We start from the raw sequence: 15,405 nt of genomic DNA on the forward strand, positions 1-15,405 counted from the left end.
AGTATAACATTGCTTTCTGTTTGGAATACTGCACATTCCTCATTTTCCATATGCAAGCTCTCTTACCAGCTCCTACGTCAGAAGGTGCCATCTTCTCCAGGATCAGGTACTCGCTAGGGTCAAGGAAGGGCAGTTGCTCCATCATTGACTGCTTGGGAATGAGGTAAAGCACCTCAGCCACATTCCCATCCTCAATGATAGACATACGGCGCACAGAGTTCTTGTGCTTGACCTGGTTCTGTATAATGATGTCATCACTGTGGCTGGAGCCGCACAGCTTGCCCAGGGAGCTCAGTTTGGGCATAGTGAGGTCTTCTACCAAATGATGCCGATTATACACTAGTGGGTAGGGGAAATGCTACACAGCACTCCAATACAACTCACTACACCGGGACTATAAAGACTGAGATGGGCAAAGCCACGTGTGGTGCATGTAGTGCTCCTCGGATGAGAAGAGATGCTGCATTTATTGGCAAAGCAGCTCTGAGCTGCTACCCTGAGCTCATTCCTGGATGCTATAAGCAGCTTAGGGCTGATGTATTTTTAGTGACTATCTTCCCTTGAGGGCTAAAAGAGCACCTGGGCCAACCGAAGTCATGACTGATGATTTGGTATCCACACAAGGCAACACAAGCAGCACTGCTCTGAGAAGGACACATAAACACGTTCTTTCATTAGAAGAAGAAGATTAAGATTAGATGTAAGAAGATTACAGTGCCGCGTATTCTAAAGTCATTTTTCCTCAATCATTTTAATAATAGTTCAGACAAAGCCACAAGTTATCCACAGACTGCTGGTTGACTGCTGGAAATCTCTCTATTATTATTAAGTGCATATGAGATCTCAATGAGATATGTGTATTATAAATATGAAACTTCTAGACAAGCAAAAAATAACGTTTTAGCTAGGTAGAATGAGGTTATAAGTTTCTTACACAGACAATTGTTAGGAATGTCAACAATTCCCTTAGAAGGATTGGTAAATTACAAATAAAGGTGTTTTTCTGTGACTAGAATTACACAGTAATTACATTTATCATTGATTCAGACATATTGAAAAGATTATATGTACCCTAAACAGTGCAATCTGATTCAAATATTTGTTTACACGGCTAATTTTTTCATATTCACTGGATTATTTCAGATCTAGACCACCCCATTCAATCTACCTAAAGGCTTTAATCCAGCTGAGCTATCAGTCTGATTACTAACAGATGATTTTGTTGCATGTAAAAGTACCTATTGTGTTACAACTCAAAGTAAATACTGTATGCAACATTTTTTGACTCTGCTAGTTAAATACATTTTCTTGTACATACATAGTTCCGCTGTAAGGTTTTAATTGGAAAAAATATCCAATAAAAGCCTTGAGTTCGTGCCCAGATCTGCACCAGCAATCATCCACATTTAACTTGGAATTTTACCAAGACAGCCACCTTGACCCTGGGTCATTAAGCACCACAGCGGAGCCGCTGTACAGCCTCTGTGAACAAGCTCATTTAAAACAGACTCGTTTATGTGGGTATGATTTGTGCAAGGCCCGAATCATAGACACATAAATCATAAAAACCTTTTCTTCAGCAAAAACTAGACGACATTTAATAGTTAAAACAATTCACCTACAGACCTTATTCATCTGGCTCATTAAACTGCTCATATAATAATGGTCTTCTCAGCAGGATTTGTGTAATATCTGTTCCACTGAGTACAGGAAACCGTACAGGATTTTACAACAACACACACACACATACAAACACACGCACACAAACACACACACACACACACCTAATGATTCTGGGAAACAGATGCCAGAGAGTATGATGTCACAAAAGGTAATTTTATCCTGACGTAAGCCAGAATGAAAAAAATACTCTAGAATGGGAAAAACTTTTCCTAATCGAAATCCAGTAGAAAAATAAACCCGGACATGTATTAGCTTAAGCAAAGGGGTTTCATAAACCTAAACGTTTACTACAGAAACATGATTAGCTATTAACTAGATGCCTATCTTTACCAACATGTCTATTTTTCTAAAAGGTCTCCTCACTGCTGTGTATCTCTAATGTGAGTGATAATAATGTTTGGCATCAGACTGTATTCCTGCTTCTCTAATAGCCAGTATGAACTGTACAGACCTACGACATGGACATGGTAACAGTGTGACCCATAATAATGCTTGATCATAAGCTATTATCCAGGCAACCTTTTCCAGACGACTCACAAGGTGACACCATGTAATTTATGTAGAATCACTGCCCTGGACTACAAGAGGTCCTATTAGCACTGTCATTTCACAAGCATCCAAATCAGATGCACAGGCAAAAGCAAAGTAAAAGCTAATAAAAGTTTTGAATATGACATATAATTATACAATATATAATATATTCAAAACCCAGATATACTTAGAAAGAACTGAATAGTAAAAATATGGCAAAACATATTTGAGATCACTGATGAAACCACCTGTATTTATTTGATGTTTTTAAATATTTTTTAATTCATTATTTATTTAGTTATTTATTATTGATTTATTTCTTTATTTTTAAATACTTAAAAAATATTTAATTTATTGTCATTTTAATTTTAAAATGTAAATATAATATATTTTTAAATATTTTAATTTTTAAATTAGAGTTTTAAATAGCCTGGATGACTGCTGAAAGTGTACACACACTCGCGCACACACACACACACACACACACACAGATTGGATCTGCAGTAAAATACAGATGACTGACATACCCCACACAATAGGGGGAACAGCAAGACCTGTGTCCTCTTGACATTTTGATATGTTGAGTCATTTAGTTACTGACCACTGTGCTCAAGCACTGTAAAATATTCAGTACCACTGACCCCCACCCTCAGAGTCCCTGACACACAAGGTTAAACAAACACAAAAGTATGGGAGTTATTTAGAGGAGAGGTGTTGAATCCTTTAACTTGTGCTTACACACACAACCGCTCTTATGAGTACTTAGTTTTGCTAACTGGTTCTGCTTTACTCAGTGTCTCTTTTTTCTTTTTATATCTAGGCCAAACATTCACGATCCCTGTCTCCTAAAAACATGCGTATTATATTATTAAGACACAAACTAAAACAGGACCAGGCTGCTCAGTTGTCACAAAGGAAAACATGAAACATGATCTGAGCTGCGATCAATGAAACATGCAGCCTGAATTCATTTATAGCCAGTAATTTTAATGCATTCAGCATTATATGGCTCAGCCAACATCATCTTTTCCGCTCACAAGAGAACCAACAAACCTTTTTTAGAACTGGTCCACAAGTGTTAGAACCGAACTGTTGCATAACCATATGTGGGAGTTTCCTAAGGCACAGTGTAAAAATACTAACACCCATGCAGTTTTACCTGTCTTTGAGAACATCCAACAATATCATCCAATCCCCAGTATCTATATACAGCACAGATCACACTGTCTATCAGAGACAATAATTACAGGTGAGATGATGGATATAGGGTTTTACTGCGTTTAGCTATTTGTCTTGGTCAAAAAAAATGTTGTATTGGAATTTTGAGCAGTCTAACTCTTATACAGTTGCATTTGCCAGTAAAATAGTTCTTTCCTCCATTGATTTATGAGTGAAAATTTGATATCTAATCATAGTTTTTAGACCTTTTTAAGCCCTGCATGTCTTTTTTCAGCTGATCATTTTTTTCTGTGAGCAGTAGAGCATGGAGGCTTAGTGGTTAGCACATTTGCCTCTCAACCCCAGGGTTGAAGGTTTGATTCCTGCCTCTGCCCCTGTGCCCTCAGTGTTTCACCTCAGCTAGTGGTATTTCCCCTTTCTTGTGCCCTTAGTCCCCTCATAAAAAATCCAGGCTCCCCATGACCCCCCTTATATGTAGGGTACAGAAAATAAATGGAAGGATAAAACCAGAATTTGGTGCTGACGGACATTTTGCACTGAAAAAGTGTGGAACAGTTGAGATTAGGCCTCGACTCTGGAACCAGCACCTACACAATGCCGATGGGAAATCGCCATGAATTATAATTATGATATCTGCAAGGTCAGCATGATCAAGCAGCTAACACAGCAATGTACTCCTCACCCTGTTCTTATGTGCTCAGACTGTATATTTTGATAGATAGCACTTCCACTGTGCCATCCAGTCCTCCCTCGTCCTTCTTTCCTAACCACATACATGACACGGGTCTGATGACCTTTATAGCAGGTTTTATTGTTTTATTGTTTACAACACGCACATGCATAGAAAGCTGAAGGAGCTGTGTTTGTGAGGAGCCTAGTTAAGCTGTCACACAATGATGTCCACTATCTGCTCCCGAAACAATACACCACACATCAGTCCTCCTTTTCTGGTCAACCTGTGCAACCTGTCACACTATAAAGCAGCTACAGAAACAGAATACAGATATTCTCAAGGCAAGGCACACTGCTTCATGGTGATGAACAAATTACTGTTATATAACATGAGCCATACTGCAAACTCCGCACATTACGTGCAGTCAGTATTTCAACGCAGTGTATCTAAAACTCCACACCAGCTCTCAGGAACAGATCTCAGTTCATTTGAAGTGATATTTCTGGGAGTCGATTTTATAGGAGCCGATTTTACAGCATGCATTTACTGTCACAATCCTGCTCCTATTTCTGAAATTCCCTTCTCTTTATGTAAAAATGAGAAAGACGATGGCCCTTTCATTCTCTAATCCTGTCTGATCCGGACTTAAGATACGTTTAAGACAGACAGCACCAACATCCTCCAGCAGATTAATGTCCATGCCCCCTGGTGGTGTTTGATAGCAGTGATTAAGAATTAAATACATTCAGATTTTATTTTGAATAGCAATAACAAAGCTCTATTTATTAGCCGATGCCTTATACTTATCAGATACTTACATCCACTATCAGATACACAACTCTGTGTAAGGTTCGGTTGTGGGATGTAACGCAGATGTGATTTAAGCTGGACATACATGTACAGGATCCGGGATTTGTACATGGCATAATCATTTTTATGGAATCATAATGGAAAGTGTGCTTTTCTAGCATTCCAGGATTTTTTGGTTGTCATGGCAATTTGTAGTATCTGGTGAATACCCTGAAAATGAGGAAACTGAAATAAACACACAGATAACAATTCTGTTTAACCTCCTACTAACCCCTTCTGATAATAAAACCACTCATTCAAAAGGCCCAACTGAGTGCCTCTGAATTTGCAGGGGATGAGCTTATTTCTGGGTCAGAAAATTGTAAATAAAGAAACACAAAAATATTCATATAAACTGCAAGGAAATATTGTTGATATTCGATATTGAATAATAGGTTTTCTGAAGTATCTTTTACATCTTGAGTAATTTAGTATTTTTTTTAAATCAAGGTCATTTTACATCTCGAGCACAGTGACTTATGGCATGGCATGGAGGTTTAGTGGTTAATACGTTTGCCTCACTCCTCCTGGGTTAGGATTGGATTCTTGCCTCTGACCTGTGTGCTAAGAGTTTTTATTTTCTCTCTGCGCTTTGAATGGTTGTCTCTGAATACTCTGAGTGCCTCAAGCAGCTCAAAGACATATGATGTAGCCTGACTGATGTGTCTGAATCTCTGTCCATAGTAAGCGTGTGAGACTGTGCCCTGCGACGGCACCCTGTATTGTACTGAATAATGCACTTGTCATCATAGCAGTATTTAATTTCTTTCATTTTGTGAGCTCTGTAGGACAAGAACAGTAAAATATATTTCATTCAGACTTTGCACACCGTATTGTAAACTGCCAAACAGTCATATCCCGAGGCTAATATCTGAACTCTTCATATGTATGTTTTTTTCTGAAAACATGACCCAATTCAATATCCCTAATGGAATTTAAATCAACAAGAATGTTGCATGGTGAAAGACCATGAGTCGAGGGAATATGAGAACAGACACAAAGAATGAGAGAGAGAGAGAGAGAGAGAGAGAGAGACAGAGAAAGAGAGAGAGAGAGAGAACATTAATCTATGTTGAGAAATCTAGAGCAAGGAGCTTGCGTCACTTAGGTACATTGCACTAACTCCCTTTCTCCCCAGTCTGCTTACTCTGAGAGGCCTGAATGGCATGATTCCTATATCATGTCCATACTCCCTACAAACACACACACAAACAGACTCACAAACACAGCTGTGTACTCCCTACACATATGTAATGTGTTTGCACATCAGGGACCAGATTCAGTTTGCTCATCAGGAATTGCGGAGTAGCTGACGGAGCACCACATCTGCTCTGAGGTCAACATAAGTGCACATACAAAATAAAGAGAATGAGCACACGACATGCAGTTTAACACAGTTCCCTAACTCTTATCAAGCAAATACAAACTGCTTTCACACCAGAGAAAAAATAACAAAATGTCCTGTCTGCAATCTTAAGCTTACAGCCCCACGAATGCTCACCGGGAGCCCTGCTTTGCCTCAGAGCTGAGAAAATTCTCAAGCAAATTCTTTCTTAATGTTGTCATTGTTTCCATTTATTTTTTTCTCTTGGATTTTCTGTAAGCCTGTTTAAAATTAGAACGCTAGACCCCAACTAAGATTAGTTTAAGATTTGTACCCCGTAACCCATACCATATGCTAGCAATTATGCCTGGTAGCAAGAGAACCTTGTTTATTGGTTAGATAACTTTCATGCTAAAACTTTTGAGAGGACACGGGAACCTCCAGCCCAGTTGTGCTATGGTAGTTACGGTACTGGCTGATCTAGCCAGTAGCCTTAAAAAGGCACAAACAAACACATAACCTGTAATGCAAGGTTAGCAATGTAATCGCTGTGAATCTGTGTTTATACATGCAGCATCTTGTATCAGCGACAAAGTCACCGGAGACCATTAATTTTCATTAAGAGCTGGCGACTTCCAGCTAAATTGAGTGACAGCAAAGATATAGGTGTGTCCAGTGATGTGATAAAGTGTAGAAAAGTTTAAAATTATGCAAATGTGGAGTGATTTGGTTCAGTGACTGCATATAATAGTATGTAAATCAGATATGACACAAAAAGAGCATTATGCAAATGATTTGGCTGAAATGACTCTGCAAACCGAAAGAATGGCCTGTCTAACATCGATGCATTCATCTGTTTAATCTAATATTTATTTATTCAACCACAGATCACAAATTTACGTGCATTTAATTCCCATGAACGGTCTGAAATGCTTATATAGGTCATATTTGACCTCTCATTAAACGTGTACAGTGACGTTATGAAGAAAAATAAAGCTTGGAAAAAGGATTGTAAGTGCACTTACCATGCTTTGCTAATCTATGCCAACAAAGCTAGTATGAAGCCTAGCATGTAGCAGGTAAAGGAAACAACCTTTTCACTTTCACAAAGTTTAACTAGCTTTAGATGCTTTATATAGCTACTACTGATTCTCATTGGAACACTGAGCAGCGTGCAGCTACAAGCAACAACATTTGCGGTCACACACTCACAAGTGACAAACTACAGGTGGCATGTGACTTGTGACTTGCTATAGTGAATGTAGGGTAATGATGTGTTTTCATTTGACAGTCCAAGAACCAAAGAGGCTTAACAGCATAGAGTTAAGGGCAGATTTTATAAGTGAGCTATTAGGCAATCAGTCACCAAAAGGGATGTGTGTGTGTGTTTGAGACAGAGATTGTGTGTGTGTGTATGTGTGTGTGTGTGTGTGTGAGAGAGAGAGAGAGAGAGAGAGAGAGAGAGTTAGTAACACTTTAACCACAAAGGCATTAAAATTAATGTCAGCCACCAGCAATGGTCTTGTCCCATGAGCACAGTCAGATTCTTTGCTTTGACCCAGTGCTATTGAACCCTCTTTGTAACTCACTCTCTCTTACGTAAGCTCTGTTTGGTGCCACAGCCACAACCGAGGCACCTGCCTACCCACAACATGCCTCGTACAAATGCCTCAGTGCAATAACCTCTAGCGCAAGCTCCATTCACCTGAGCTTAACCCATGCTGAACCTGTGCTTTCTATGATAACCATTTAATGTTAACCAATGTTATGATTCCTTACATTAACCAATCACTACTAAGAGCAGAACAACATTTAGTAGCATTACTTTTTATGAGAAACATTTAATGTGTAGCATTTACACGTTAGAATCTCAAAGATAATATAAGGTAGATATAAGATAAATATATATAGATAGATAAATATAAACAAAGAGATTTCCTCATTTCTGTTTTCTGCTTTTATTTTTCTGGCCCAAAAATTAGCTCAGTCCCTCAGCTGAGCTCTGGGCTTTTGCTTTAAAACATAACCCACAGGGCATAACATTGAAACTAAATAGTCGTCAAGGTTTTTCTCATGATGTTACAATTCACCTCCCAAGCAGCACAGGGCTGTAAAAACTGTACAAACTGTGTCTTTAAACTCTTGCTATAAAAAAGCCAAGAAACCAATATTTGCCCAATGTGCCATTTAAACTAGCTCAAACCATTGTTCAAACACAAATCCAACATCATGAAAAGTACAAAGATCTTCCATGTACTAGAAACCAGATACAACAAACCAGAGCAGAAGGGTGACTGACCACAGCTCGACAGAGGAGAAAACAGACATGGCCAAAAATATGTATGTACACATGAGGGCAGTGACCTGAACAGAAGAGCTGTGAGTCCATTCAGTCTTTGTTGCTGAGGCCCAGTCTTTAAAGAAGTTATTCATTTAATTGTACCTTACTAAAGCATAATTAATGTGATTGCAGGCTCTTTCTCTGACAGGAGGCTTTTGAAGCAGCAATTAAGTCCCCATACTGTCGTGACCTTGTGTACACCATTTCCGATCAAGAAGTCACCAGGGCAGTTTCTTTTTCCCCCACAGAATGCTCCACAATTAAAGATTACAAGTCTTGCCATTCTAAACCAAATCTGGCTTTAATTTGACTGGAATGGAGGCTTGCCAGGGTATACACAACATTCCAAGGCTGCTGAAAGAGTTTTATTGTGTGATGTTACTGGAATAATGATCAACCCAGTTATAGACAAGCGCTTGGCAAACGCCGTCGTCCTCTTTTAGTTTGCTTCAGTCAAACATTTCTTTTAAGTGAAAAGTAGTTGCTGCTCATTTTTGTTTTCACCCGCCGGAATCATCTCCAATATTCATTTCCCATGCACGTTTTTGATCCACCCTGGACAATGTGTGATGAAAATGAACTCATTATAAAACTTAATGCTTCATTATGACCCTCCTGAATAAAAATGACCAGTATTGTTTGAACCCAGAGCTCTGAAAGGCATCACAGGCTCCCTGCTATAGATGCAGTGTGTGTAAAGTCTTTACTGTGTGTACTGTATGTATTTTAACAATGAGAAACAAGAACAAAGATGGTTCAAGGTGAAATGAAGGGCAGGCAATCTGATGCCAAAGGCAAGAAGAACAAATTCTTGAATGAATAATAATCTTAGATTCTGAAAATTCTGAATTTCTCTCCCTCTCTCTCTTTCTCTCTTTCTCTCTCTCTCTCTCTTTCACACACACACACACACACACAACACAAGTGAAGTAAATGAGAGTGCTTTTTTTGTCTCATTACACTCTCAACAATGTAAACTCACTAAATAAGAACTGACAGACTAGGTAATACAGAGAAGTTATGAAGTTAAGGGTGAAATGAATTATAGTCTATGATTACTCCATGGTCACTGTACAGGAGAAAGTGGCTCTTTGTTAGAGGAAAGGGTCAGTGGGTTTGCACATAGCCCATTCTACAATACCAGAGGAAATAATTGAGGCAAAATTTGTCCAACTGCCAAAGAATAAGGCTGCTGTTTCCCTGCAGGACTTCAAGCAGATTCTTGCCTGTGTGGCGATAAGTGAAAGGAAACTGAATACCAGAGCACACTGGAAAACGTGGCCCCAAACCATTACAACACACTGTGAGATAAACTGTGAAATGAAGCAGAGCATTTTATTTTCAGAGTGCAAGCAGCTCTGGAACCTGACGCTGATGCTTGTTTGTTGTTACGGCAGTTTTTTTAGCACAGAACCACGAAATCAGCAGCCTGACGGGAACACAGGAGTGTGTGCTCAGCTAGAATCAAAATGACGTGTTCTATCCGGTGTACACCTGCTTGTACATAAAAAGAAATATATCTTATATAAATGTTTCTATATATGTTTGTCCATAAATAATATTTACAAAGTGACCCATCAGATGGAGGAGCAAAGTGCTGATAGCTTTGCATAGTGACTGTCGATAGATAGATAGATAGATAGATAGATAGATAGATAGATAGATAGATAGATAGATAGATAGATAGATAGATAGATAGATAGATAGATAGATAGATAGATAGATAGGGAATGTGAACTGACTTGAGCATAAGCTCTTGAAAACACCCGTGAAAAATCCCATTCTTCCTTCCCATGCTACAGAGCTCAATCATCAGTGACATTTATAGCAGTGTCTGGGTGTGTGAAGTAGGTCATACCGTCGAGTCTGGAAGTCTGGTCCAATCTGAGGTTATCACCAAAATCACAGACACACACACACACACTGTATATTAAACAGGATCTGCACACAACCTTGGAACAGTATAAGGAGGAACACTGAGGTAAGTAACACAGCAGTTGACAGGTGAAAAATGAGAGTTGTGCAAAGGGACTAAAGATTCAGAAATCTGGAGACGAAACACTGGAAACTTCAACTAGCAAGTACCGTAGTGATCTCAGTATATGCTTATTTGTCTTATCTTGCAAGCTGATTTATTTACCAACAGTAAATTCATCCGTCCATCCTTTTTCTGTTTTCGCTTATCATACACAGGGGAGTATGATCTCAGACAGGCGATACCTTGGATAGAGTGCCAGTCCGTCACGGGGCACAATACTGTAAATTAATTTGTTTTTTAATTTGTTATTTATTTATTTATTGTTTTCCTTGTGTCCAAATTCTTTATTTTCTGACATGCAAGTAGATGGAATGGGTGTGGTAAATTTCCCCTAGGTGTGAATGTATGTCCCATTGGTTCCTGCTCAGTATTCCCAGGATAGGTGACTCGGAACCAGACCAAATTTTTAATAAATAAATGAACTGAAATTCGTGTGTAAACACTGTGACACTGTATCTCACCGTCAGGTTTATTATTGCTTTTATTACATGTGTATTATTAATTTATTATAGTTCTAGCATCACATCCCCAAAGTACCACATTTCATTTAGCTAATATTCACAAGATGTCCAAGGACAGCTAGACAAGGAAGATAGAACTGTCTCCCTACCTCCAAATACTACAATTAACATAAACCCATGTTTAGCTAGTTTCATTCTAACCAAAAGAAGATTAGCCATTTGCTCTCAACACTAGACTAAATGCTGTACCGCTAAGGATCCTCACTGGGTTCTTCTTGTCCTTATCTCTGTGGCTTCGGTGAGAAGAATGCAGTAGGTTCAGGCTTACAGAGATGGGAAGAGGAAGTTCCTGGTAGGTTCAAGCCTGATTAAGCTCAAACAACAGCAGTGCTGATTTTACTGACCGCAAACCTCAGCAGTCAGCATCCCTACCTCATGGCAAACAGTATAGTGGATATGCACCAAATCTGGCACAGCTGCAACTAATACACTTGTCAGTATGAATCATTGTATATTTTTATGTTCATATCAAACACAGGTGAGAAGAAGCCAGTAAATCCTGAGCACAGAGGAGTGTTGGTGTTTTACCTAAAATGGCAATTATAGCTCTGGGAAACTGTGTGTCTAAGAAAAATTAGATAATGGAAAAAACAAGACAATCAGGAAAAGTGTATACACTGATTAAATCTCCAAAATAATGACTTCTGAAGGCTTTCTTTATGGATATTGTTAGAGGAGGCTTGTTTTTCAGATCTTCACACTAACTGAATCTGACAGCCTAAACTGGGCTTCCCTGTGGGTTGACACCAATCCAAGATCAGAGGGAGAGAAAGAGAGAGAGAGCAAGAAAACAAGGGTGATCTGGGGCTGGGGGGGGCAGAAAAAAAGAGATGATATGTGATTGAATAAATAGCTCGTAAAGCCAAAAATGGAGCTAAGAAAAGGGAAGTGTATGTATTTGTCTAATATTTTGCTACCTAGTTCAATATATTTCATGGTTTGCTACTTCATGCCTGAATAGTCGGTGCATTCATGAAATCCCACAATGCACTTAGTTCAAGTGTCCAAATGATGTGTACTTGAGTGTACAGAATCCCCATAATTCCCACCTTTCCATTAGGTAATAGGGAGTCAGGCAGTAGTTCAGATACGGTTGGTTTTTGACATTCCATCAGAATGCATTACAGTTAGGAGTTAACTAGAGGTGTGTAAAGAGCTGGTGACGAATGCAGGGCACACAGGTTACAGGACCATGTGTGACCCATTGACTTTCTGAGGTTTTTTTCTGAGAAAAAACTCCAAAAAGTACTTGCAAACACCAGAGAGGAATGTATGTAACTAGAGCTTTGTCCAATCTAAACATTTCAGAGAGAAACTAGAGACTTCCAAACTTTAACATTCTTCAAGCAAAAGCTCAGTTCTGTAAGCACACTGAAGCATCTGATCCTCTGTGTATCAGTATGAGCATGTCACAGACACACAGCATGGTCAGTGCAAGAAAACAATGATTCAACACCTAACCCTGTTTGACAGTTTTTCATATGAATGGTAAGATTATACGCAGCTTTCTTACTAATAAACCAGTGTGAAATCAGAATGTCGACAGTGAAGCAAGATCGTTATAATGAGTAAATCATAAATAATTAAAATGGTATGAGAAAAGATAGATAAATAAAGTAACATTAAAAAAAGAGAACCTTTCCGGACATACTATATTTAGATGTGTTCCATGCTGGCAGTCATGTCTTCTTCCTTCACTGTTCCCCATTTCAGTGGCATTCTCGGTTTGGTGCAGATGGGGACGCGTTCTCTCAGGGCTATTTCTCTATATATCTATCTATATATCTCTGGGTATTTATGGAATGCTCTTCTATACAATTTAACAATATCTACACAGATGCTTTTGTGTCTAGTGCTGAAACCTAGTAATTAGGAGCTGTGGAGGCCACAATTGTGCAGAAAAACAAGACAGCAATGTAGAACATATGCACATAACTATAAAAGTCGCAGGAAACACATAAGACGCACGATCTGTCATATACCAGTCAGTGACAAACCAGAACACTTTGGACCTGGTATCATACTTACACTAGATTAGACACCTGTCAGGAGGCAGGAATGTATAGCGTATTCGTTTTATGCTAAGATACACTATACAGCCAAACATTTGTGGACACCAGAGCATTATACCCATATAAGGGAATTTCTCAAACTGCTGACATAAAGCTGAAAACACACAATTGTCGAGAATGTCTTTGTATGCTGTAGCATTAAGATTTCCCTTCACTGGTACTAAAGAGCCCGAACCTGTTCCAGTATGACAGTCCACAAAGCATTTTCCATAAAGATGTGGAAGCACACGAGTGGCACAAGCCGAAAGCGCCAACAATGGGCATGTGATCATTAGAACTGGACTATGGAGCAATGGAAGAAAGTGGCCTGGTCTGATGAATCATGTTTTCTTTGCCACAAAGCAAAAATGGTTCAGGAATGGTTTGATGAGCACAACAACAAGTTTGAGGTGTTGACTTGGCCTCCAAATTCCCCAGATCTCAATCCAATCGAGGATCTGTGGGAAGGATCTGCTGCTAACATCTTGGTTCCAGATACCACAGCACACCTTCAGGGATCTAGCTGAGACCATGCCTCAATGGGTCAGGGCTGTTTTGGCAGCAAAAGGAGGACCAATACAATATTGGGCAGGTGGTCATAATGTTATGTAATGTACTTTGGATGAAGAAACGTCTGGAATAGAGCATGGCAGTACCTAGTGCACTGTGATGTTGTTATGAGTCAATCATGAGCTTGGATTAAGAGTTTAGTAGTTTTATCTACGTGGTGTTTCCAGTTTACCCCTACCTCCCAAAAACATGCAGGTGGATTGGCAAGTCTAATGATGCTCATTCACTGAGTATGTACATGTATTGTCCAGTGTTCCTGGAATTAGGTCCAGATCCACCATAACCCTGACAAGATATATATATACACACATATATATATATATATATATGCAACCTTTTCCCGTCTATAATTACATGGCTCCAGCTCTGCCTGCCTGTGTCACACCATAATAAATAAAAACGGGCTTTTTATCATGACAGGTGATTTGACAGTCTCTTATGTCCAGCTGACACACAAAAACAAAAATAATCCCTTAGTAAATGATCCAGACAAATAATCTGAAATAAACCGACAGCACAGAGATGTATTTCGCCGAATAAAACAGCTGTTTGGAAAAGTAACAGAAATGCCCTTACCTCTGGTTGACATGGCGCTGGTTGACATGGAAAATTGGGATTTTCCACCTGGAAACCCTTCGGGAAAAAATAGCCTTCAGTAGCTCACGATTTCCTGATTTCATACGAGCACACTGTACGCGAGCTGTTCAGATCCATACACACATGCACACGCGCGCGCACACACACACACAGCGGTGGGGTTTAGTACACACTCCGCGGTTACTACACACCAGCGAAGGGAATAAGAGCAGCACATACTGCATGGGTTTCCCAGTGGGCGGAACTGTGTGTGTGTGTGTGTGTGTGTGTATATGTGTGTGTGTATGTGTGGTTTGAAATTATTTCTTTAAGCATCCATTCATCATCCACACACAGATCAGCCTTTTGTGCTCTCTCCAGGCAGGTTTTAACCCTAAAACAAATAAAACAAACTCAAATAAATCATGAATAAACATGCTCTGCTTTAGAAGTATAGCATTTAAAACTTCTGCAGCTGGGAGAGGATTGTGCCATGCCATAATGTTATCCCAAAATAATACAGCCTTAAAAAACTTGTTTTAGTGGGTAAACAGCGCCTACACGTGGTCTGATTACTTACCTACAACCACACACTTTATTAAACATCATAGACTTTACAATATGTAAAATATATAGATTGTAAGGACCAGTGTGTATCGAAGGTTACATGTAATTAAGCCATTGAATAAATAAACCCAGCTTCACTTTTATTAAAGATCAGAAAGAGACAAGTTTGAGAAAGAAAATGAGGGTTTGGGGAATCATGATGAAGCAAACCAGCAACAGGCAAACAAACAAACGAACAAACAAACAAACACGTTTATTTATTATTTTTTATGTTTATGTTATATATTATGTTTGAAAGAAAGAAAGAAAAGGAAAAAGCAATAGAGCTATGTTGAAAATAAAATATATTTTTGTTTGTTATTATAGTTATTACATAAATTATTTTCAATATTTTTTTTTTGATTTAATAATATAAATAATAAAGCACGTGGTTTGCTTCTCTTAAAAAAACTACATATACCAGAGCGGGACGTGTTTGCTGACGTCATCTTCGTGCGCCTGA

The 15,405-nt window shown here is 38.9% G+C and overlaps 1 protein-coding gene across 2 annotated transcripts in view; it reads right to left on the reverse strand.

Moving 5' to 3' along the window:
- Positions 1-14,561, reverse strand: part of LOC131363711 (actin-binding LIM protein 1-like) — a 57,426-nt gene extending 42,865 nt beyond the window's left edge. For both annotated transcript variants that reach the window (XM_058406501.1, XM_058406504.1), the window contains exon 1: positions 14,337-14,561. In XM_058406501.1, coding sequence (XP_058262484.1) covers positions 14,337-14,364 — 28 coding nt within the window. In that variant the 5' untranslated portion in view covers positions 14,365-14,561. The remainder of the gene's footprint in view (positions 1-14,336) is intronic.
- Between the last annotated feature and the right edge of the window lie 844 nt (positions 14,562-15,405).

This window comes from Hemibagrus wyckioides, linkage group LG13, assembly GCF_019097595.1.
Source record: "Hemibagrus wyckioides isolate EC202008001 linkage group LG13, SWU_Hwy_1.0, whole genome shotgun sequence".
NCBI lineage: Eukaryota > Metazoa > Chordata > Actinopteri > Siluriformes > Bagridae > Hemibagrus > Hemibagrus wyckioides.